Source organism: Ursus americanus, chromosome 1 (genome assembly GCF_024610735.1).
Source record: "Ursus americanus isolate L20-20 chromosome 1, mUrsAme1.1.p, whole genome shotgun sequence".
Classification (NCBI taxonomy): Eukaryota; Metazoa; Chordata; class Mammalia; order Carnivora; family Ursidae; genus Ursus; species Ursus americanus.
The window spans coordinates 54,680,118-54,706,593 of record NC_142127.1 but is presented as its reverse complement, the minus strand read 5'-3'; the positions used below and the strand labels follow the sequence as shown (position 1 = coordinate 54,706,593).

Genomic DNA, 26,476 nt, shown 5'->3' with positions numbered 1-26,476 from the left:
TACAATTGTGGAACTAGAAGGGACGTTAGACATGATGTAATCCAATTCATCTCCTTTATTTTGTAGATCAGGTAGTGAGCTCAAAAAGGTTAAATGGTGTAGCTTGGGTCACATAACTAATTAGTGGCTAAACTGAAAACCACACCTGCTTTTTCAGGGCTTTTTCCACAATCACCGTATTCCTTCTCTAATGGAAGAATCGAGAAATAGTTGTCATTTGAGTTGGAGATAAACTATATGGAATATTGACCTTCCCATATGTATATAAAACAGTTTACTTTGGAAACCAGCATGGGTCCCCTGCGCCCTCTCCCAAAGCAGAGCTGGAGACAAGGGCTTGCATACAGTTAGCGTAGTTTTGGAAGTGACATAGGGAATAAGATTGGGGGACTGGGACAATGAAATGGGAGTTAGGAAAGCTATTGTAAGGACGCATTTCCTTGTTGGTCATCCCTGTGATCATCTAGGCTTGATCCTGCAGGGACTGTCTGAAAAGTCCCGGATGCAGCCCCTCAAAATTATCCACTCGCCTCCATTCTCCATCAGCCAGTGTTGTTCAGTGGGCGTGAACTCCCAGGACTTGGGACTTCCGGGACATGCACACCCAAGCACTGGAGATTCCTCCAGCGGTCTGCATCCCACACAGGGAGTCAGAGCAGCCTCCCCACTCCACCAGCAGAAAGTAAGTGAGGCACCACACAGCTTGGGCAGGAGCTTGGCACTGCAATGGCTGGAGAAACATGGGCCAAGAGGGTGTGGATGGCCTGGCACAACTACTCTCTAAGGGTCTGGTGTATCGCTGGTTCTTCTGCCCTGGCTACTCAAATCAAAAGTCAAGAGGCGCCTGGGTGGCTCAGTCCATTAAGCTTCTGACTCATGATCTCAGCTCAGGTCTTGATCTCGGGGTTGTGAGTTCAAACCCCACATTGGGCTCCATGCTGGGTGTGGAGCCTCCTTAAAAAAAAAAAAAAGTCATGATACTATCAAGGTCCACCAAAAAGGAAGGTCACTGCCTTCCTCCCCTAGAAAAGGTAAAGCAGTCTAGAAAGGGCCAGTGCAGGCAGGGAGACGCTCTTTTGGACCTTTTGGAGAGTTTATGACCCATTCCCACAGGCAAGATCTCCTGCCATGCGCCAAAAGAAGAAAATAAGGTTCCTAGAAATGTGGAACCCCTTTAAAAACAGCCACAAACACTTGTAAATTTAATTACTAGTGGCTTTGGTCATCCTTAGGATTGTATACTGCAAGTGATAGATGAAAGCAGAATTCACAGTTTTAAAAAACAGAAATAAAACAAACAAACAAAAAACCTTAGTGTGAATTTCTAAGCTTCACAACCCAAGTCTGAGGGTTAATTCTTTAGTCTGATTTTCCAACTCACTGAAAGCATTTTCCAGTTTCTGCTGAGTGATTTTCTGGAATTGATTTCCGTGCCTTTTTCTGAGTCTTTGCAGTGAATAAGGCTTTGATAATTAAACAGTAATTTCAGCATCTCAAGCAGGACTTAGATGTACCCTGCCGGTAACCAGCCATGCGACTTTGAGGGAGTCATTCACTTAATCTCTCTTTGCCTTGGTTTCTTGTCAGCAGCATGGGACAGGCAGATCACCCATATCAATTCCTTAAGGTCCTGTGGTGACCAAAGGAGATTACCTTTTTGAAAGATAATTTGGTAATTTAAATAATTATGATTTCAATAATCTAAATAATATAAATTTAAATCATTTAAATTTGATAATTTTGATAATTTTGATAATTTTCCTTATAAAGTACCTTATAAGGAAAAAAATCATTCAGCCAGAAAACTTAATAGAAGTTACACTGTAAAGGATGACACTTGTTGGCAGTGTGGGCAGGCAGAGGAATAGGCCCGAAATTAGAAGTGTTAAAACTTCAAAAGAAGTCACAAATGCCCTGTCCTTTTGTCTGCATGTAAGTCAACAAAGAAGATTATTAATAAGAACAACAACTTGTGTATCCTGACTGCTGACTTAGGAGCTTTATATACACATTATGCCATTTAATATTTAGAGCAGTCCTATTAGAATAGGCACTATTATTGACCTCATGATACACATGATGGAAACTGTTGTTTGGAGAGATTCAGTAAATTGCCCACAATGGTAAGCGGTAAAGCTGAGATTTGAACCAAGAAGTTGGACCCCAAACTACTTTTTAACGACTGTGGCATTCTCTCTGCAGTTCTAGAACTTATTGGAACTGAAACCAATCCTGGGAACACTCAGGCTTTAGGGGCAGCAGTCACTTGAGTATGCCCACGCCCGAGGCCTGTTCTAAGCACACTAGGTAGCCAGCAGAGAGCAATTCAACTAACTGCATGCCCACCATGAGGAGGGAGGTCGGGTGGAGTCTCCAGGTTAGAGCTGCTCCGGAGCTCTGTCTGGTGGGGCTGAGATTGCAATCAGAGGCTCTTTGCTGGCATTTGAGCTAAGCTGGGACATCAGAAGTTGGCCATTCTTTAGCTTTAAGACAGTCGACAATAGCCATTTAGCATCCACCCCCAAAAGCTGTGATCACATAGCACTGAATCTCTCACCCAGCAGGCTCCTGCTCTGTGCCCAGCACTGTTCTAGCGTTACAGTAGCTTCCTGTATCACGGCTAGCATGGCGGCCCTGTGAGTGCAGACATTGCACTCTTGGAGACCCAAAACATGACACACTGCCTGATGTAATGCGTTCTCAAAATATTAACTTTTTGATATTGAATTCTCATATCAACCTCCAACGTAGATATTATTATCCCATCTTATAGATCAGGATACATAGGCTTAGAGAGCGTTAAGTAATTTGCCCAATGTCATCGAGTTGTCTGTGCTCTCGTGTCTGTGCTACATTGCCTCAGACCACTATAGAAACTGAGAATTATCCAATACTTCAGATTTTATAAATCCATTTGGATGCTCAATGCTTTTCCAACCGGCTCTCTAAATGAATCAGATGGATCTTCAAACTGAAAAATTTCCATTTCCCTTTGTGCTCTACAAACATTCATCAACAATTATGGAAAAAGCCCAGTCTAATGGTATCTTTGTCTTTGTCTTTCCAAGGGGCGGCAATAAGTAACATTTTTCAAAAGCATCTGGTAATGACAGCAAAATGTACTAAATTATCTTAGATTGTTAAAGGAGTTATAGTTTGACCATCCTTTTAAAATTAAATTAATATCTAGAACAATTTACTTTTTTAAATACAATAGGAACTCAACAAATGTTTCTACTGCTATGCAGACAGGAATATTCACTCATTCATCACTCAACAAATGTTTATTAAGAGCCCACTCTGCTTAGCTTTTTCAACTTCCGCTGTTGCCTGCACTCAACTTAGCCACCATATTGGAAAGAAGAAAGATAAATGAATGCAAAGTAAGGTATAATGACTTATAAGGCCTAACCCATTCCTGTATTTTAACAGAGCCTAATGAATTAACCTGCTGATAGTATTCTACTGTTAGAACAGGCCCCACGGCAGGCTGAGGGAAGCAATATTTTGGCACCTCTTAATGCACTTCAAAGCGCTCTTACATAGATTCATGCACATGTCCCATCCACATGATATTGCAACTGAATAAAACATGAGAAATTCACCGACTAGCACTTACTGATGCCTTCTTGATGCACTTCTCCAGACACTGTGCTAGTTCCTCGGGGTGCACAGGCAGGTAAGCTCTTACCTCAGGGGCTCTGTGCCCATGGGGAAGAGAGAAAACAAGTAAGACCACAGCGTGAGGAGTGCTACGGCCAAAGTAAATGCAGGAGCAACGAGGGCACGTGCCATCCAGCAATGCCTTTCGCCACCTCTTGGCCTGGTGACTGTGCTTGGACCGAACCGACTCTTAGGACCTGTGTTGTCCAGTCTTCGGCCATTCTCAACATTCAGTCATTCTAGCCTTTCCATTTCTTGCATTCACCAATTTTATTCATGTCGACAAAAGCCCAGCTTCCAACAAGTAACTTCATTCAGGCTCTTAGCTGACCTTTGTGTTACCAGTGCTAGTCTACAGCCCAGGAAAATTCACTTTCAAAATTAAATATATGACTTTTTTTCCTTTAGTCATAATTACTAGAGTTAACATCTGCATATTAATTTTCTATTCCTCTCAGGTGCTTTCATGCCCAAATTCCAGAAATTTCTCCAGAGTCTACATTTAGCAATCAACCACAGACATATGATTGTCCTGTTGAATGAGCTGTAAGAATAACAAAAGAACAAATCCCCTCCACCCTGCACCCCCTCACCGCCCCCCCCCCCACACTCCTGTCCCAGCTACCTGATAATTCTGGGGCTGACATTGCAGAGGATCACAGTGATGATTTGTCAATTTGGCGGTAAAACCTTTCTAGCGTTCATGGACTTCTAGTAGATTCGGAACGGTGAGATGAATAGATACGGAACATGTGCAATATATGCATGTATAGATACGTAAATTTACCCCCCAAATTGTTGGATTAACATATACACAGAAGTGGTGATTTCTCACTTTACACATAAAAGGTGTCTTCTGCAAGATAGATTACAAACCAGAAAGATTTTTAGTGTAGTGACGGGTGACCGGTAACCAATCTTCAGAATTATTTTTGAGGGTAATTTTAGCAGTTCTGTTCAAATGATGCTTTTTTAAAGACTGCTATTTTTCTAAATGGAGCATATGTCAGGAGAGCAGGATAAAAGCCTAATAAAAACATATCTGATTATAAATGAGATTTTCCAGTATGTTGCTTTTCACTAGCCGAGGTATTTGCCATTGTCCTTGAAAACCAAGGTTCCCAGTGATCTGCTTGAGAAGTTAATGATACAGTTCCTCTTGACAGAAGAGCCTAGATCCAGAGAGTGTTAGATAACTTTATAGATTTTCCAATGCTCCTTTTAGGAGCCCTGTATTTTTAAAATTGCTCTTATGTCTTAACAGTTTCATATATGCTCATGCTGTTGAGTCTATAATCTATACACGCATACACATATAGATGCTTAAAGGAGCAGCTGTGTGGGCAAACGCATTTCTCAAGAGCACAGTGGATATCACATTGTTGCTTTGTAGTGATCATCACTAAGGAGGAGGTCAGAATGACGCCACGCGGAGCCACGAACCACCAACTTGGCCTGGGCCATTTGCAGCTTTTCTGTGAAGCATCCCCTTGTGGATGGGAACACCTGTCGGGTGCCTGCCGAGGTTCCTGGTGTTTGGCACCTGTGTGGTAGAGCAGCCTGCAAGGCCGTTACAGGGCCTCTGCTGTGCATATTCCCTCAGCACACGGGGCTGTCTGGCCCCAGGGTTCATGCCGCTCACGGCTTACGAAGACGATCTCAGGGGCCAGAACTGGGAGGCTGGGGGCTTAGAATCTACCGAGATCTGCCCATAACTGCCATGCGACCCTGGAAAATTCACTTCACCTTCCTTCACCTTGAGTTTCCTCACCTCTAAAATGAGAGGAACGGTAGATGTTTCTCAAAGGTACCATATACCTCTAACAGTCTATAATTATAACGAAAACTCAAACATAGAAAACAAATCACTCTATGACCCAGTAATTGTATATATGCGTATGCATGCGTGTGTGTGTGTGTGTGCACAGAGACAGAGGCAGAGAAAGAGAGAATGCATACAAATTCACAAGGAGACATATACAAGGATGTTCATAGCAGCATTATATGTAATATAGAATAGCAAAACAACCTGGAAATAATCTAAACCTTCATCATCAGGAAGTAAGTAAATAAATAGTGTATAATGACACATGGAATCACCACACAGCAGTAAAAAGGAATGGCCTAGAGCTATAAATCTCACACTGAGCTGGAAAAGCGAGTTGCTAATGAATACATACACTACAATGATACCATTTATAGAGTTTTAAAATACGCAGAGCAATAGTTTGCATGATTTACCTGGTAAAATTAGAAGGATCTATGTGAAGATGATTTATACAAAATTTAGGAAATGGACATCTTGTGGTGGGAGGGAGGGAGGCAGAAGCAAGAGACCACAGCCGCTCAGGGGCCTCGACAGGGTGGGTAAAGCTTTATTTCTAGGCTGGGTAGTGAAGAGGGAGATACATTCTCTACGTCTGATGTGTAATTTGTATACCTTTTAAAACATATTAAGCATGCATAATAAATTTGTGATGTGACCTTTGCATATCATTACTTCCAAATCCTTTTTGCAGCCTTATGAAAATGATTAACCCCATCTCCTGATCTTTCAAGATGGTTAATTTTCAGGAACTTAAAAAAATTTTAAACGCACTTTGTTTTAAACTTTAAAGTATCTATTTGACTATTTGTGTGACCAAGCATATTACCAGGTGTATGATATACATGGCTTCACCAGTGACTAAACTTGACAGAACTATGGTGTGCAGAAAGTCCTGTGGTCTTCTGAGGTCATAGTCACACCTTGAGATGTCAGAATAAATATCAAGAAATAGCCACACTTTTGTCAGTGGAGGAAAAATAGAATTAGTATGTCGCATTTTTCTGTGCCCTACGAATTCTTCCCACCCCATTACCCACCGTCCCTTTTGTCCTGATGCAGTGGAATCTAGTTTTGTTATAGCATGATGTGAAACCTATAACCAATTTGGGGTCCAGTTGATTTAAGACTTTCACACCAGCAGCTCTAGCTATTAAAGTTTCCATAGCTGGGAAATTTATCCTTACTATTCTGTTCAGTTGCTCTATCACAGATTTGCATTTTTTTAAAAAATCTTTTCTGCACTGAGTTAGCCGCCGAGGTAATATGTCTCCATTTTGCATCAGAGATATTATGTCTCATATATTGAAAATACTCTCAGCAGACAGAACAATATTAGTGGAAGAAGGGTTGGACTTCAGATGGGAATAATGTTCTTAAACTTCCCACAACTTGTTTTGTTGTCCTCTTCGTCTAGTGGGAATTTAGTCTTCAAGAATCTAATGGCACTTTGGATAGATTTTACGTTGTTTTCTTATCTCAGTCTCTCCAAATGGCAACTCTGAATACTCCAGTACAATTAGAATCGAGGTGAAACCAGTGGAGAGTTATTTTTAAAAATGAATAGGTTTCTGAGGTAATCATTCTCATTCATTCATCACTTCAACAAATATTTATTGAGCTACTACTACATATCAGACACTGTTCTAGACACTGGGGATCCACGAGTGAAGAAAAAGGGGCCAGGCCCTTGTCCTCATGGAGTTTGCCTTCTAGTGATTTCTTAGAATAACTCAGAGGATTGAAATGATATCAGGTGCATATGATGACAGGAACGATGATGGGCAAGCTCTTTTAGAAAGCCTTTCATGATCTTTCATGACCCTCCAAGCTAAGCTCAGTGCCTTCCTCTGTGCCCCCCAGGATATCCCCTGGGCGTATCATAGCCCCTTGGGACTATCTCAGTGGGTTGCTTTTGTATCTTGGCCCAGTTAACTCACCCCTTTTTAGCTTAATAACTAGCTAATCCTTACTGAGCACTACTATGTGCAGGGCTGTCCGCTAAGTGTTTTACATAAATCATTTTATCTACTCCTTCTACCAACCCTACGAGGTAGATCCCATTACTATCACTCCCACTGATAAGAAAACTGAAGCCCAGCAATGTTAAGTAACCTACTCAAGGTCAGTCATGTGGGTAGTAAGTGACGGAACCATAGTAAGGGCCCAGTAAATGTTCGCCTCACGGTGTGGGAGTGGGTGCCAGGGGAGGCAAGTTGTGCACATGCCATGTCAGATCCTGTTTAAAATCTTGATGCTTTGTTCATCATGGATTTTTCTTGCCTTTATGTTGTTTTTTTAAATATTGTATTAAAATATTGTTTATCTTGATAACTGAGCTTTTGGGCACCCACTTAAATTTCCTGCCCAAAGTGAGTGCCTCTCTCACCTCACTTTACTCCCAGTATCATTAGTATTAGCATTGGTATCACGTTGGAAGAGGAGTTCCCTATTTATTTGTTGATCGCCCCTACTAAATTCGGAGGTGTTTAGAGATTGCACCCATGTCTTGTGTCCATAAAGCCTTGTGAAGAGTTGGCACAGAGTAGGTGTTCAAGAAATAGTTGTGGAAACAAACTTTCTGCTCCACAATAATTCAAAGGAAGACTAGCCTCCCTTCAGTGAGAAGAAAGAACTAGCTGACCTCTTCAATCTCATGTAGTACGATTAGTCCGTTGTGTGTCGTTGCTGGCAGGAATCCTGTCAATATTATTTACATACTAACCACAGCTTTCAGGTACTGAGAATCTGCTAGGGCCAAGCACTTCACACACCTCTTCTCAAATTCTCACCCCAGAGCTGGAAACCGAGGCTCTGCAGTGTGGAATCACCTGCCTGGGGCCACACAGCTAGTAGGCTAGTAAGTGGCAGTCAGCACAGGCCAGTGAGTCCAGACTTGGGTTCTTTCCGTTCTACCACCTTCCTTTCTCTTTCAGCTCACAGTCTGTCACTGAACAGACTGTGGCATGACCGTGGCCTCAGAGAAGGGAGCGGGCAAGTGAAGATGACGGTGAAGTTATACAAAGAAAAGATCCGCACACACCTGAATCCCCCAAGGGGAGGGGAGTTGCCCGGCCCTTCTGTGTCCCTGTGCAACGCCATCTCTGACCACTGCTATGGGGTTGTTGTGGACATTATCCCGTACTGCGGTGTGGCCCTGACCTGTATCCACTTGAAGGGATGGATCCAGGACTTGTCTGTGTGTCTCAAATACTTGTCTTCCTGACCTGCCTCCTTTCAAATAAATTGAGTAGTTCCTCTGACCGATGACAAGAAGTCTATATGGTTGGGCAGCTGGTGATGGGCACCCTAGATCAGAAACTAGGAACCAGTTGCACCCAGCATTGTGTTCTTTGTTTCCAAACTACAGTGGGTCAGCACTAAGTGTCTAAGATCCTACTCTGATTTCCACCATGAATGACATAGTTGTATTTTCCAAAGTGCATTTCTTAAAACATCAGTACTATGGGCACCTGGGCGGCTCAGTCGGTTAAGCGTTTGCCTTTGGCTCAGGTCTCGATCCTGGAATGGAGTCCCACATTGGGCTCCTTGCTCAGCGGAGAGTCTGCTTCTCCCTGTGCCCATCGCCTCATTTGTGCATGCTCTCTCCCTCTCTCTCTCTCTCTCTCTCTCTCTCTCACCCTGTCTCTCAAATAAATAAATAAAATCTTTATATTAAAAAGACCAAAAATCAGGAGTATGGCGTTCTGTGGTTAAGGAAGGTGAAACAGGCATTTCTATCTCGGTATTTCTCAGAACCTTCAAAAGGCTGATATGGGAGGTGACTCTCCGAGAGAGGTATATCTCAGGCAGCATTCCTCCAACGCACTTGCCAGGGAAGCCTAGTACGTGCAGTACCTCCACCTGGAATGCACTTTGGGAAGCTGCATGTCAGGATGTTTTAAATAGTATCTCATTAGGAAGCGCCAAGAAGGTGAAACCTTGAGAAGTGATTCTTAAGGAATCAAATGGTAATGTCCTCCTTTTTTCCTTCTGCGCTATAAAAATGAAAAGTCATATAACTAAATTGGAGGAAAGTTTTGAAAATAAAAATAAATCGCCCTCGTTTTCCCAACTTTAGAATATTCCTTTCTTGTCTTTTCCGTATCTGTACATCTCCAAACGTGTATCCGTGTGGGTGTGAGTATCTGGCAGTGAAAGTGTGCAGGCACTATACTAACTGCTTTGCGTTTAAGCCTCACCATAACCGTGTGAGTTAGCAAACACGAGCCCCGTGTTAGAGATCTGGAAATGGAGGCTCAGAGGGTTTAAGTAACTTCCCCAAGTTGCACAGCACATAGGTGGCTGAGCCACTGTCTAAACGGTTATTTCTGACTCCACAGACCATGTGTTTAAGCACTGAAATGCTGAAATAGTTCTTTTCTAACCTGGAAAAAAAGTATTTGCCCTGAATTTACTACCAGGGAGCTTATCTTCTCTCAGATCCTCATACAGCTCCATTCTCTGTTGAATGAGACAAGAACATTCCAAAATCGTTCCCGCTTTTTCTTTCTCCTTGCTTCCCTCCTCTGACTTTCAGTCGCAAGAGCTCACAGCAAGTAATCCTAAATGCGGGACCACATTGTTTGCTGTTTGACGGCTCGATAATCTCCTCCGTTGTAAAAGCATTCAGAAATGATTGTGGCTTTTTCTTGAAGCCTCAACATTTTTTAAAAAGTGATTTATTTTGATAGTGCTTTAGCCTCACGATTTCAAATATTAAGTTACTTGGTTCAGGTGATCTTATATTTTCCCATAAATGTGTTTACGTTGCCCCTCAGACTGAGAAATTTCATTCCAGATTTTTTTTTTTCTTTCTTCATTTGATTTTGTGCAGGAGGAGGACTGAATTCTTTGAACTTGTCAGTAAAGGAGAATATGATTGGAACATCAAAAACCATCGTGATATATTTCGGTAAGAAGCAGCTCTTGTTTATGCGTTTCTTCATTATTTGAAGATTTAGCCATGCTTTTCTGACAGTGCCAAGGGCATACATGTGATTTTTAAAGTAACAAATCTTAGCTTACATTCAAAACATTCAGGGAGTAGTTGAATAATTAGAGAAAAGATAGATGGCATGTCTTTTCGTCTTCTAATCCATTATATTTTTGCCCCCTCTCCATAAATTTGCCTTCAGAATTAGAAAAGGGTATTCAAATTGGTTCAGTTTCAGCAAGCTGTGACTTCCTCTTTTTCCTGGGGAAGTGGGGTGGGGGTGGGATGTATGTTGAGGGGAGAGAGGATTTTTGAATCTTAGAAAACAGTGTTCGCCAAAACAAAATAGAGTGTTAACTTTGGGGGTTTCTTTAGAGAAAACAGGCATTATAGATAGAAAACCAATTGGAACAATTTTGGTGGCAGAAATAAGGAGTATGTTCTAGACTTTTCACTGGACTTTGTCCTAGTTGTTTAGAAAAGACAGCAGCAAACCACCGCCGTTAGTGGGACATTTGAACCCCCTGACTGGAGCCATTCTGTTGGCTAGGCACTATTCCTCTTTCTTTCAGATCCTGTCCCTCCACTGTCCCGACCTCACCCACCCCCAGACCTTCTGCTGTCTTCCTCCTGTTCCAAAACTGCTAAGTATTCCTGGGAAAGCTTGTGAGGCCTGGACTGAGGCCCGCTGTGTCTGTTCCACAGCCAGGTGATGACTAGAACCACCCAGAGCAGGATCTCTACTCTGACCAGCCCAGAGCTGCTATGAAAGCCCCCCCCAACCCCCACCGCCTCCAGCTTCAGAATGCAGGGCTGACTGCCCCTCCCTCTGCCCCTGACCTCTCTTCACCCGTACCCCAGGACTTCTCACCAGAGGCCCTCTGTTTCTCTTCTCCTGGGTAATATTTCTCTCTGCTATCTTTTCAGACCCTTTTTCTTCTTCCTGTCCAGGGTGGGAGGGGACACTTCCTGTCTTCAAAACTAGCCTTTCCCATGTGTCCTAACTCTGTTCCTTCCACCTCCCCTGCCCCTGAACTGGCCCTATCAATTATACCCCTTTGCATTTTTAAAATCTGGTTTTTTCCATCATGAGCATTCTAGGCCTAAAAATATGCTTCTATCTCCTCAGACCAAAAAAAAAAAAAAAAAAAAAAAATCATTCCTGAAATCTGCCTTCTTCTAAAGGTCCATTTGTAGTCCCCTTCTTCCCTTCAGTTCTGCACTTGACTCACACTCCTCCTAATTTCTTGCAAGGCAATGTGTTTCTTTTTAAATAATTTTTAGTTCCACAAGTAATTATAGGAATATATTTTTCTGTAAAAAATGAAAACATGACAGATGAGCCCCCAGACCTCCTCTGGGCTTCACTCCCAATTCCCATACCGACACACAGCTATACGCTCTGTTATCAATTTGTCGTATCCTTTCCAACCACTTCCAAAGTATTTATGTATGTGTATATTCTAAGGAAAAATACTGTTGAGTGTGGATTTGTTTGTTTGTTTTAACATAAGTTATATTTATACAACAATCTGAACTGGCTTGTTCACTCAACTATATGCCGTGCAATTTTGTCCGTGTCCATACGTCATCAGCTTTTACTGTTGCACAGCATTCCAAAGTATGGAGTTACCACAGAGTGGTTAGCTGTTCCTCGACTGAGGAATTCAGTCTGTGAAATGTGACTTCTGCTCCTTTTGAAAGTCACCAGTCATCTGCCAAGGATCAAATTCTAGGGCCTTCGTTCTCTTCCTAGATCTCATCACATCCCCTAATAGTACTGGCCTTTCTGTTCTTGAAGCCCTCCCTGGCCTTGGAGACTTCAAAGCCATGCGCTTCCAGATTTTCTGCTCTCTTCTGACTCTTTGTCCTCCTTCAGCCTTTCTCCTCCCCACCACCTCTGAAATGTAAGCACCTCCGAGGATGTATTTTGGGGATTCCTCTCCTGTTTCTCAGCCTCCTCATGGCTTCAACTGCCACCTCTTCTCACATGACTCCTGCCCCATCTCTCCAGCCTGGCCTCTCTTCTGAGCACATCTCCTAAAATGCCAGTGCTCATTCCACATCTCCACCTGGCTGTTTGCCTGCAGAGGTTTTCAAACGTTTTTTTTGGCAGGGAACCCCAAATGGAAGAAAAATCTTATTTGGAAGCACAGTGTGTAAAACAGAGGTGCTCCTGGCGCTCTACACTGCCCCCCCCCCACTTTGCCTTCCTTCCCGCATTTCATGTTGACTCTGATCACGTGCAGTGGGGGCTCTGGGGGACCACCATCGTAGAGAACTTGAAAATAGTAATAAAACCAACTAAAAGTCGCTCTGCTTTTTATCATCACCACATGCCTGCAGTCTAAACAATGTCAATGATAAGATACTTCTCCCAGAGAAAAATCTTGTGTTGGTAGAAGTTCCAGACAATTGCTGAATTTACTGTTGAGTATCAAAATAATTGATACGAAAGCTTCAAATGAGCACATTATTACTTACCCTTTAGTTGTGCCCTGTGGTACCTGTAAGTTCATTGCAAGCATGCGCGGGGACCCAGTGAGCCGCTTGACACGGGCGAACGCAGCGACACTTCATGTCTAAGCTCCTGACCTTTCAGAGCCTTTCGCATGGTCTCCGGCGCTAGTTCGAGTCTTCGACCCTACGGAGTTTCACATTCTGCTTTCAAATGGTATATCCAGAAGAAACAACGATAGCATGGTAGTGGCAAGGATGAAAAAACATAACTTGACTTACTTCGCTTCTGTCATTTTGTGGTGACCATTTGGACGTTTTATTTGGGTTTTAAAATTTAAAACCGCGACACAGAGGGCGAAGTGTGAAGTGTGATTGTTTTGTTTGGTGAGTGCCAAATTCAGTTCATACGTGAACTGTTTTACTGACTGTGAATCTATTTTTTAAATTAAATGGATTCATTTTCATTGTGAATTGCTTTAAAACTGGAGAACAAATCAAGAAAATGATGATTAAGACAAGATTGTTGTTGAAATGACTTGGTATATAGAGGGGAGGTGCAAGAAACATGCTCTGCTGTGAGCATCAGACACTCTGGATGCCGCGCAGTCAATCCCAGAGCTGGCCATGCCCTCGGTGCTCCTGACCATTCATTCATCCCGCGCTGCATGGCTGCACACCCCCCACCACAGACTGAACTAGAATTACGTGGGCCTCAAGAGTAACTTCTGACTCTAGAAAAGACCTTTCAGTTCTTCTAGAGGCTCAATCTAAACAATACAGTAAAACTACTCATTCACCTCCTTTGGTCCTTCCTTTGGAAGCTCTGAGCCTTCTCCTTGCCTTTCCATTCTCCTGCCCTTCCTTGTTTTAGGCCCTTATCCACTGATACTTTCCAACTGGTCTCCCTGCTTCTCTCTCTCCTTCTCCAAACTCTTTTCACACCCACCACCTAAAGTTCTTCCTGGAAGGTCTAGCCAGGTCATTCCTGAGCCCCCAACCTTAACAGACTCCCCAGTGCCAGCTGGAAAAAGGTTTCAGACACCCGCCAGCCCATCCTCCCTCCCAGACTCTTTCTGTCTTTCTTCTCAGTATGAACTTCCTGCTCTGCTGTACAGCATTCACTGCAAATAGAGACCCTTCTGTCAGACTTTATGAATTCTGGCTCCAGCTTCGATACTTCCTCACTGTGTAATCTCTGGCCAACTTTCTAACCTGTCTGATCAAGGAATGCAAAACACTATTTGCTTTGTAAAATGGAGGTAATAATCGTATCCCTGCCTCATCGAGAGACTCTGTAAATCACTGTGTAGTGCTGGCTCGATTAATGATACCTATTAGAATGATCACTATCTGAGCACCTAGCCAGATACTCAATACACTTGTTGATTGACTGATTAATGGTGATATTAATTTGAGAAGTAAGCCTCGAATTATCAAGCAGAGGGAACCTAAGTCATTGCCCAAGTTATGGCATAAGTAGGCAACCTCATAGAGATTATTTCCTGTCTAGGAGAGAGATTGCAAAGTTCAAGGCATTACCTACAGCTTGTCTCCCTCTGGTACCAGCAGAACCTAAAAGGAGAAGCATCTGAGTGTAGCAAGAGGGGGTCTGGTAGCTTTGTGATAAACACAGAATCCTGAATCCTTACTCGCTTTGGGAAAGTTACTTAATCTCTCTGTGCTTCTATTTACCTCTCTGTAAAATGGGAGTAACGGCCCCTCCCTCCGAGGGTTCAGAAGATTCATTTAGTTAGTAGTTAGTGGGTCGGCACTTAGAACGGAGGCAGGCACACAGCAGAGCGCCTGTTACACAAGATCGAATATGAAGAATGCACTGCTGCGTTGCTCCGCGTAGTGTTTCGCACAGGGGTGCTCGGGATTCGATGCAGCCTAACTCCTGGAGCGGGCTGCTGAGGCCGGCGTGCCTGGCGGTGCTTTGAATGACCTATTGTTACCTGCCACTCTGCCTTGCTCCCTGGAGGGGTTTCCTGGGGAAGTTACACAAACCCCACTACCATCCAGGCGTGCTCTGCCATCTGGGAAGCAGACATGTTTCCAAGGCATTCGAGTCCGGCAGGGTTAGAAATGTTAACACCCGACATTGGGACAGCCCCCTGACCTCTAACAACACACCCCTTTCTTCCAAAAGGAGCCAACCAAGATGTGGTCTCTCGATTCCAATCCTTCCTGGCTTTTCATCACGTACTGCTGGCTTTAGTACAAAGAAAGCAGATTTTAGACAAAGGGTGTACCTCGTTTTTCCCACCTCCGCACCACATCAGATGAGAAACACCAGAGCTATCCACAATTTAAATTGGTCCCCATGTTTTTATATCCGTGGTTCAGGGTGAATTCTAGTTAAACCCAGTAGAAACCTGCCCCTCCAAGATCTGGTTCAGACCTTCCTGTGCTTTCTTATGTGCTCCAATTAAGGAAAGCTGCAGCTGAATATGTTTCTTCTTCATAATGCTTATAAAACATGGTTGCAGCCAGGTAATAAACTGGAGTGAGACAGTGCGGCTCTCCCAGTAAATCTTAGCTCTGTCGGGCAGGTGGAAATGAAGGAGGTCCTACGGTGGCGAGCGCCTCGCCACTTTGCTGTAGGTTCCCGTCCATTCCCATCCATCAGCAGTAAGTTGGTGAAGAGATTCATCAGCTATGTCTATGGTATTATATGCTGATTCCCCTGCCGCTAGTTAAAAATAAAAAACCTTGTCCATTAGAGATTAGTTTAAGCAGAGCTTGCTTAGCTCAGGTATAGAGAAAAAAGCGCTTTGCCTTCCTTGGTCCGCTGCAGACCTAACAAAAGCGCAGCCGAGGGTGTGTGCGAGCTTTGTCTTCCTAAGCAGTGTGGCTGCATGATGGAGATGCTAAACATGGGGACTGTAAACAGTGCTTCCCTTGTTGAGGGAAAGACACGTGAGTGTTGGCCTGGGTCCCATTTTATTTATTTATGTATCTAGGACGGGTTTGTTTAGGAATGCAACAAAAGATTATTCAGGCTGTTTTGTTTGGTTCTGTTTTTCAGATCAATGTTAATGACAGCCTGTGACCTTGGAGCCGTGACCAAACCATGGGAGATCTCGAGACAGGCAAGTGGTGATTAATGGCAGGGCCTGGCAGAGGAGGGACTAGGGGGGGGGGGGCAATATTCCCAGAGCCCCGACTCCTGGGCACTGAAGCCCTAGTCAATTTGCATCAGTATTAACATGGTGTAAAAAATAGCAGGAGCTCAGGCGAGACATAGTTTATTGCACAGCCGTTCTTTAACGTGCTTCCACCGAGTCATAATATGCCTGATTCGCTAAGATTTTTTTTAACGCTCTAAATCCAAATAACGCATTGACCGTGTCCTAAGGCAAGAGTTTCAAAAATAGCGTTTTTAAATAGGTAATCATGTTTTAGCTAAAGGTCTGCTTTTTTTCTCATCTTAAAAAAAGAGAGAGAGAAAAAAAAGAAACCAAGGAGGTCAAAAGAACATTTTCGTTTTCTTTTTAAGGACTATTTAGAGATCAGATCACTTTGGGCAAAGTGTGTGATATCCATACTTAATGTGTACAAAAAATCATGCCTTTACCACTATCTGGTTTCACTGCCGAACGTGTTAGTTTAGAGCAAGAAATTTTTCAAGCCAGTAGACACACACTTTAAGATCCTTGATTACTGATAGTATTTGGAGATTAATATCTTTTCAATTTGTATGAGGCTCCTACTGTGTGGGGTCTAAAATAGTAACTTGGTATCTTAAGTCTCAACATTTTAGGGAAAATAAAATAGATTCATATAACAATAAATAACTAATATTTATCGACTAAATATCTAATATCCAAATATCTAATTTCTAAGCCCCCACGCCTTTGATTTAAGTATAATTACTCCAGTAGGCTGAATAATAGCAACTCAAAGACAGCGGATCCTAATTTCTGAAACCTGTAAACATTGCCTTCCAAGCAAAAAGGGTCTTTGCAGATGTGACGAAGTTAAGGGCCTTCATTGTCTTTATCATTGTCATTATCCTGGATTATCCAGCTGGGCCCTAAATTCAATGACAGACATCATTAGAAGAGAGAGACGCAGGGAGATTACACATTCAGAAGAGGAGAAGGGGATGTGAAGACAAGGCAGAGAGTGGAGCGATGCAGCCACGAGCAAAGGAAAGGTGGCAGCCACCAGAATCTGGAAGGCACGGAGGACAGATTCTCCCCTAGAGGCTCCAGAGTGAGCTTGGCCTTGGCAACACCTTGATTTCTGTCCAGTGAACTGATGCTCAGCTGCTAACCTCTAGAACTAGGAGAGAATAGATTACTATTGTTTTTGTTTTTTAAAGATTTTATTTATTTATTTGACAGAGAGACAGAGAGTGCGCAAGCAGGGGAGCAGCAGGCAGAGGGAGAAGCAGGCTCCCTGCTCAGCAAGAAGCCTGATGCGGGACTTGATCCCAGGACCCTGAGATCATGACCTGAGCCAAAGGCAGATGCTTAACCGACTGAGCCACCCAGGCACCCTGATTCCTGATGTTTTAAGCCACCGAGTTTGTGGTCATGCCTGGCAACCCTGGGAAACTAATAAAATGATTACCCATAATTCACAAATAGGAAAAGTGAAGCCTAGAGAGGATAGCTTGAGGTTATATGGCTAGTAAGTGGTGCTGCTCGGTATTGAAATCCCAGCAGATTAGGCTCCAAAGCCTTCATTCTTTACAGCGCCTTGCACTGCCTCATACTGGATACATCAGTCAGCATTTTTAAATGATGCCAGTGTGTCAGCACAATGAGCGGTCATCCCTCAGCCTCAAAACAACTGGTACTGTTCCTCATTTTGGACTGGGGCTGAAGGAGCAGTTACCATCTGGATCATTCCGACAGAGGCCCTAGCCTGCCTTGTACTAGCACGTAAATGCCCCTTCCCAGAAATTCAGTGGCCAGAACTTGTCACAAGACCCCGCTCAATCAGGAAGCTCCTTTTGTGTGCCCAGAATGTAGAAAGCCAGAAATAGTTAATGGAAATGTGACTACCACACTTTGCCCTTCTAATCACCAAAAGTGTGATTCACTCTTCTTCCTGCAGGCAAAATATACTCAGCCTTTCCCTAAGGGAAACGACCCAAACGCTCCCCCTAAGTTGTGGTGTCAAGCTCAAAGTCCAGGATCTCTGGGTGATTCATCCCAGTCTCTACATCAGGTCTGGATGCAAATTAAATACCTACACACACCCCCAACACAGCCCCTGACACACACCCAAACTACAAAGTACTGCTGATAACACTCCCATTCAGAAAGGAAAGAGATGTCCCACGTTTGGCAGTTAGGGGGCCATAGCAATTCCAGAATCCCACTGGGCATTCACTGTGAGGCCATCCACCCTGAGGCAGGCTCTGGCTCTCTGCGAGATGCTCCCCAACCATCCTTATCCATGGCCACTAGATCTGTTCTGGGAAATTATCCCTTTTCCATCGTCTTCCGTGGCTATATCCAAAGGCCAGGCAGTTTTCCAACCTGTTTCCCACCCAAAAAACGTTGAGGACCCAAGGCTTGTTTTAGGTTTTAAGTAGTCACGGTCTTATGGGGTTTTTGGCACCAAACTCCCTTGCACATTTAGTCAGATTCTTATGTCTTTGGTTCTAGTAATTTCCATTTGCCAATAACCACATCCACAGTTCTATTCTAGATGGACTTCTCAGATCTGCTCTATCTCTTTGCTTCCTTGTTTTCAAGAACAAAGAAAAATAGCATATGTACTTCTTTCTTCCTCCTTCATGACCCAATTCCTAGCAGTCGGGGCCTAACAGGTGCCGGTGAGAGAACCATGTTCTCTGGGCCATTTTGTACAACTGAAGGGATATCCCGGGTACCGCATAATTCGTCCAAAGTTCTTAATTGTGAGTGCACTGGCCATACCTTTGATTCTTGTTGTAAGGCTGAGGTTTTGGGGGGTTTACTTAAGGTTTTATTTTTAAGTAATCTCTACCCCCAACATGGGGCTTGAACTCACAACCCTGAGATCAAGAGTCACATACTCCACCAACTGAGCCTGCCAGGCGCCTTGCAAGTCTGGGTCTTGATCAGCCTGTGTCATTCAAATCATATTTCAATTTTTATTTTTACAGTTTGGGGTTAGAAAGCAGCTTCATCTTCCATCCCTGAAATGAAGACTCTGATCTCTCTTCCTTTTCATTCCTGTTGATAAGCCTGCCAATCCTCTTCTGGGCTCACTTCTTATAATACTTAGCAAAACATAGTCAATAGCAATCATCACATGCTACTAACATGTGTTTTCCAATCTCTTCCCCTAAGGCGGTAATTCATTAGATACATAATTTGCTTTATTTCAGTGAGAATTGTACGAATTATTTTGCCACTGTGTAACATGGGCCATCATCCTTACAGCCTCCAACAACATTTCCTCACTGTCTTATACCTGACCCCCTGCTGATTCCACATATTTTAGGGTCTTCTTATTGTTCTTCCTTTTTTTTTTTTTCTTTCTTTTCTTTTTAACAGCAGCACCTCATTTCCATACTAATTTTTGTGTTAGTCAAAATAGGGTTGGCTTTGCTGCAGTAACAAATATATTCTCAAATTTTGTTGCTTAACTCAAAGAAAAGCTAATTTCTTTGCTCCTGTCACAGTCCAGTGTAGATTGGGCAGTTTTCCTACAAAGTTCTCTTCAAATAAATAGCTCTCCTCCAACTGAGCCTCGGCTTTCAGTTTAGTGTGACATATTTGAAGTTACATAAAGCAGGGTAAGTGGGAAGAATTTGCACGTCGAGTAGCTTATTTCTACATCTCTGCCCACTCTTCCCTGCCTCAGTGTGGGAAGGCTCCCCTACAGTAAAGCTGGGGAACAGAGAAGAGGTAGGTATCTTCCAGGTATTGGGGAAAAGTTTAGTAGTAGAGGTGGCCACTCTGATTGGGATGGAAAGAGGCGGAGGAGTGGAGAGAGGGAGAAAGTTCAGGGGACCAGAGGGAAACCAGAGAAGATCGGAAAGAGAGTGGGATGAGGTGTGATGTGCCAGGCCTTTCAGAAACCCCAGTGAAATGCGTGTCAACAACATTAGTCAACAACTAAAGGAGCAATAGACCACTTGCGAGCAGGAAAAGGACAGGAGAAAGTCCTTAGAAGGACAAAGAGTTTCTGCATTGATATTTTAGACCAACGTGGGAGGCCCACTGGCCACTTGAAGGTGGTCTTCTTGATCATTGATGTAAATGATACTTGATTTTTAGGACGTGAGGTTCTGCTGATAACTGAGACCCAAGAGTTCAGGGAAATAAAACACAAAACCATGTTTTCCCAAACATTTCCATCAGAAATCTTGTCACAACTCTAAACTGAAGATCTCATATGTGTTTGTCTCCAAATCGAATGGGTTAAAATGTTCTCAAAAACATACTCACTTCTTTGATTTTAGGAAATATTTGGACAAAAACAATGGAACCTTCTTTTAAAAGTATAAATACATTTCTAATCTCCTAGATGTTGATTTTTTAACATTTCCTTATGAAATGTTTTTTTTTTTTTTTTTACTGGTGTCTGTTCCAGCCTTCCTTCCTCACACACAGGACTCTAAGCATGTGGGTTTCCCCAGTGATCCCCCAAGGCCTGATTAGCATCTCAATTTCCTTCTTTAATAAAAAATTCAATCAGGAGCCACTTAATGTTCCTGATTGGGTTTTTAAGTACAAATGAAACAGTGGTACAAGTTGAGCCGTGAAAGAAGCACAGGGGAGACAGCCAGGACCACTTTCAAAAGATCAAGGACAGGATTTTGTTTTAGTTTCTTTGCTTTCCAGGGGCTATAGACCTAAGCAGGACTCCTACCTTGGGGTGACCTGATGTGCACATTTGTATTCTTTAGTGCAAAAGACCCACCTCAGAGCCATCTGAGGGAGTGTTCTGGGAGCTGAATAAATGAGGCCAGGCCCTTAAGGGACCATTTCTTTTTTAAAGGAAGGCCGAGACAGAGAGAGAGGTCTGGAGTGCTAATGGGAAAGGTAGTGGCAGAGACGAGAGAGAGAAAGGAACCGGGCCCTAGAAAAATTGAGCCGGCTCCAACTAGTTTTATGCTATTGAATTTTTAAAAGGTACCCATGTTCCTTATTAGAAATGTTTAAAATCTGAATGACTAGATATTCTATTTCTTTATAAATGAGCTACATACTTGCTTTTCTCAGGGTGTGTATATGTGTGCATGTGTGTGTGTGAGAGAGAGAGAGACAGACAGGCGGAGAGAGATGTTTTTATGTTTTATCAATGGTTATGATTTATGGTTGGCAGATTTTCTTGAGAGATACACTTAAGTAAATTATCTCGATTCTTCCCACTTGACCAACATTAAACCAGCCTTTTCTAGGCCTTAGAACCTCGTCTTTGTAAGAGCCTGGAATAGAGGAAAACTAGTCTGGGGATCCAGATCTTCTTGCCATCAAGTTTTCCGGGATTTTCTTTTTCCCGCTCTTCCAAATTTTCTAAAGCCAACAAGTTCATCTCAGAGATTTCCTAGATGCACACTGTAGTGTTGTTGAAAATACCTGTTTAACTCTCACCTGCTGTATCGGTATGCTCCCCATAAGCTATTATTAGAAGCACAGGGCTCGGAGAAGCTTCTCTTTAGCTTAGCAATGATCAATGAGCAACTTCTGATCATCCATGCTAATAGATGAAAAGTGGAAAAATAGAAGCCCTTACTTTGGAAAAATCTCTACCATTTGGGCATTTGGGGTAGAACCACCATTCCATCGTGCTTGCACCAACTGGAACGTACCATAAATTCATACTTTTAGTACCTAGATTAAGACAGCCTGAAGACCAAATCAACATTCTTTAAAGTGCATCATGACACACCGTAGAAAAACCTGGTATGAACAGTCACTCTAGTGTTTGTCCTGCCCCTTGGCTGATGGCTCCAGTAAGAAGCAGAACTGTGCCCTGGGGTTATCCTCTCCAGAGTGCATGAAAACATTGGTAGGGTGAGGCAGTTAAGAGTTTGGGGGATGGCAAATGAAACCAAGCTAAGATAAAAGTATGCAACAATCTATGTAGAAACAACCAAGATTTGGCTAAATTATTATTACAAGCATATCATATTATGAAAACAAAAATTGTTATTAGGCATTATTTGCTTCGTTTTTCTGCAGTAAGAACATTTCCTACTTTGCAGGTGGCAACCAAGTGCCTCATCCTGAATACAGAATCTCTGCTGTCCGAGGTCATGTACTAGCGTGCATCTAAAATACCTTGCACAGGCTCTTCTGATTAAAAGGAAATCAGTTTCACTGATTCAAGTCTGCAATACCTTGAAACAAAAAATGTTAACGTACTTCTCTGAAAGCTCTTGAAATGATTATCTGGGTTGAAGATCAACACCATACACGGAAGGCAGAAATAACTTCTGAGTCTTATGATACATCACACAAACCATATAATAAATATGTATGTTTCAGGTGGCTGAACTTGTAACCAGTGAGTTCTTTGAACAAGGAGATCGGGAGAGATCAGAACTCAAACTCACTCCTTCAGTAAGTTCGTCTTTTATTATGATGCATTTACCCTTTGGAATGACATTTTCGAAAGTAACTCCAAATCACAACTTGAAAGTGGGAAGGACTGAAAGTTGGATTTAAGGAAGCAGTTCTGAAAGTTTAAAACTTTAGTTAAATTTAATGCTAAGCATTCTTATCCCCAGGTTTCTGATGAAGAGTGGTGAGCACTTAACAAGCATTTCCTGAGTTCCCGCGGTGGGCCAGGTAGCCGCGAGGAGGGATGTGCAGAGTGGCATTTGAGTAACTCAAAGCCCAATGCTGGCATTTTGTATATGGTTGGTAGCTACTTCAATAGAAATACAGACAAAAATTAAAGGCGAGCTGTCCAGCCTTGAGCAGCTAGAATGGACAGCCGCAGTAAATAATGGATGTTCTGGATTTTATTTTCCAATTTCAGAATTTCCAAAATCCCAAACCCAAATCATTTCAAGTCTCTGTTTCTTTTCTTTGTTTACAAAATGAAGTTTCACTTGGGGAACTCGATTCTGCTGATTGAAATGCCACTTTTATTGGAATCACCCATTCAATTATTATTTGAAAATGCTTACTGTGGGCTCGGGATGATGCTGTTTTTACTCAAATAAGACAAAAGACATACACGTCCCCGTCACCATCTACAAGAAGGGGGTGGCCTCTTTACTCGTAACAAAAGGTTAGCTAAAAACGCATCACCCAACAACTCAAGGAAAGACGCCAAGTATTGGAAAGCCGGCCCAGAGCATTGGATTCAGTGCAGCTCCAGGAATGTGTCCTTTGTCAAGAATGTCTGTTTATGAGTATTCAAGTCAACTGAGTTTTGAACATTTGGAGATATTTATAAGATCTTCAAGTTTTAAGATGCCTTTCTGTGCTGATATTGAAGAGCAAGGGAAGGCAGCAGGACCAGCTTCTAGTTAAACAGCGTCGCCTGCTTGAAGTCAGACCTCACGGCCTTACTGATTTCGACTGTTGCTCGTGTGCTGCTTACCTTAGTAAGGTCAGAAGATTACATCGGTTAGAACACTCACCCAGTAGTTTAGTTCCCAAAGCAACATCTATTTATACTGTTTTCAAAATCTCCCTTTATTCTTTTCTGGTGGTGTCACCAGATTTGGCCACAAAAATAAAGATACTAGATCAGGATACATCGTTAATGTGTAAAACCTCGTACAACCCAGATTTCTCTCAGCTACATACCTATTTTCAAATTAAAGCTTTCCTCCACTTAAAAAGAACTGCTTCAGAGGCAGCCTCTGCAGGGTCTCTAATGCAGCAATACCACAGGTCATTTCATTAAATGAGAAAAAATATGAGTTAGCTGCCAGCATTGGCGAGCCGGCCGGGGCAGTGACACAGCGCTAAGGAGCCTTTGTCTGGAGGCTCAGGTAAGGCGTTCTCTGAAGAAATAAATGAAATTAATTTTGCAGTGGGAGCGTATCTCTAAATGCTACTCTCTCCTCACAAAAGGCTACTTAACATTGCTGATGACAGTCTCCTGGCTGCTGTGGCAGGGCTATTTCTCATTAGGCCTTTTCCAGAGATGTCTGGAAATGCATGCACATAGAGGTGACACCAGCAGTGTCTGTTATTCCTTGATATTTAGGAAGAAAATTGTCTGGGAGCCCCATCAGGTGTCATGGTCCTAAAGGTCATTAGACTAACCAAAGTGTTAATGGTGGAAGCAGTGAGTCAGTTAATAAAACATGCTTGAGCACCTCCAGGTATCAAGCACGAGGCTGGGCACTGTGCATCCCACCATGAGCGAGGCGCCATCTTCCCTGCCCTTCCCCAAAGCTTGTCAACTGATGGGAAATATAGATATTAAATAAATAATCACACAGGGCACCTGGGTGGCTCAGTCAGTTAAGCGTCTGCCTTCGGCTCAGATCATGATCCCAGTGTCCTGGGATCAAGCCCCCCATTGGGTTCCCTGCTCAATGGAGAGTCTGTTTCTCCCTCTCCTTCTGCCTTCCCCCCAACACTTGTGCTCGCTCTCTCACACATGCACTCTCTCTCAAATAAATAAAATCTTTAAAAGTGAGTAGATAAGTAACCACTCATAACCAATTATAGGATGCAAAATACTGTAAAAGGAGGGCACGGGACAGTGTGCTACCTCACGCTTCCACTCAAAAACGTTTATTGAGAAGTGACTAGTCCGCAAATAAACTCTTACAGTTATGGTCAACTGATTTTCAAAAGGATGCTAAGATAGTTCAATGGGGAGGAAAGTAGTCTTCTCAAATAGTGCAGGGACAGTAGGATAGCCACTGCGGATGAGTCAAGTTAGACCCCTCCCTCTCACCAAGCCTCAGAATAACCTCAAAGTGGATCATAGACCTAAATGTAAGAGCTAAAACTATATAAAACTCTTAGAAGAAAACAAGGTGTCGATCTTCTGGATTGGATCTGGCAATGATGTCTTAGATATGACACCAAAAGCACAAGAGACACAAAAGCACAAGAAAAATAAAATAAATTGGATTTTATTAAAATGTAACACTTTGCATCTTCAAGGACACTATCAAGAAAATGAAAAAACAGCCTACAGGATGGGAGAAATTATTTGCAAATCATATATGATATGGGCCTGGCATCTAGAATATATAGAGAATTATGAACAACTCCTAGAAAGACAACCCAATTTTTTAAAAGGGCAAAGGATCTGAATACATATTTCTTCAAAGAATATATATAGATGGCCCATAAACACAGGAAAAGACGCTCAAAATCATTAGTCATCAGGGAACTGCAAACCAAAACCACAGTGAGATACCACTTCATGGGGACTAGCTTTACTTAAAAAGACAGACACTGACCAGTGCCGAGGAGGGTGTGGAGAAATTGGAACTTCATACACTGCTGGTGGGCGTGTAAAATGGGGCAGTCGCTTTGGAAAACAGTTTGGCAATTCATGAAAACATTAAACGTGAGACTGGGCGCATGGCCCAGCTATTCTGCCTCTAGGTATATCCCCAAGAGAAATGAAAACGTACATCCACGTGGAAACTTGTACATGAAGGTTCACAGCAGCATTCCTCATCAGAGCCACGAAGTGGAAACAACCCACCTGCCCGTCAGCTGAGGAATGGATGAATAAAATGCGGTCTAACTACACCACGGAATATCATTTGGCCATAAAGAGGAATGAAGCGCTGATGAATGCTACAGGAAGGAGCCTTGAAAACAGCCTGCTCAGAGAAATAAGCCTGTCACAAAAGACCACGGATCGTATGATTCCATCTATATGAGCGTGCAGAAAACACAAACAAAAAATGGATTCGTGTTCGCCTAAGGCTGGGGCTTTGGGGGAGAATGAGGAGTGACTGCTAACTGGTATGGTATTTCTTGTTGGGGTGATAAAATGTTCTAAAATGGACTGTAGTAATGGTTGCACAGCTAATTGTAAACTGAACTAAAAATAAATAAATAAATAAATAAATAAAAGCTCTGGGCACCAGAAACAGCAATTAAGTAAATAAGAAAATCTCAGATAACTCTGAGAGCTCAAGAGTAGATAGCAGAATAATATGTTTAAAGGAACATTTCAGAAAAAGACTCCTGCAGTTCACAAGATCCGTTCCTTCCTTCCTCCCTCCCGGCACGCGTCAGTCTTCTCCAGATCCTAGTCCCCTTTCCTGGTATTTCGTATTTCACGTTGCAAGACAAGGACGAGCAGAGTCTATGGGAGTCCGTGACCTTCTCCCTGATTCGGGGAGATTTTCCTCGGCAGCGTCTTCTTGTGAGCTTTGGCAGCTCGTGATTCTTTCCTACCCACTCCCACCCGCATTCATAAGTGTGAAGGATGCTGGCTTTTTCAACATCTCCAGACCAAGGGAATGCCTTGGATCTGCCCTCGAGAACTATGTGAACGCTAGAATGATGTGGATGCCACATGGTATCTCTGTAGAGGAAAGACCCAACCCACTTGAAGACAGTAACGCAGGGAAAGGCTGCTCCTTAGACCCTGGCCTTTCTCGTTGATAGCAGAGAGCACGACATGCTTAGTGGAGTGGAACTGGCAGCATTTGTTCATGAATCCGTGTTAGCCCCAATTCCAGCTGATTGGTT

General features: G+C 42.9%; 1 protein-coding gene across 1 annotated transcript in view; it reads left to right on the top strand.

Annotated features, from left to right (window-relative positions):
* PDE11A (phosphodiesterase 11A) overlaps positions 1 to 26,476 on the top strand; it is a 361,649-nt gene that overhangs the window by 303,764 nt on the left and 31,409 nt on the right. Inside the window, exons 16-18 of the mRNA XM_045806179.2 lie at positions 10,326 to 10,403; positions 15,913 to 15,976; positions 22,328 to 22,402. Of these exons, the coding sequence (XP_045662135.1) occupies positions 10,326 to 10,403; positions 15,913 to 15,976; positions 22,328 to 22,402 (217 nt within the window). The remainder of the gene's footprint in view (positions 1 to 10,325; positions 10,404 to 15,912; positions 15,977 to 22,327; positions 22,403 to 26,476) is intronic.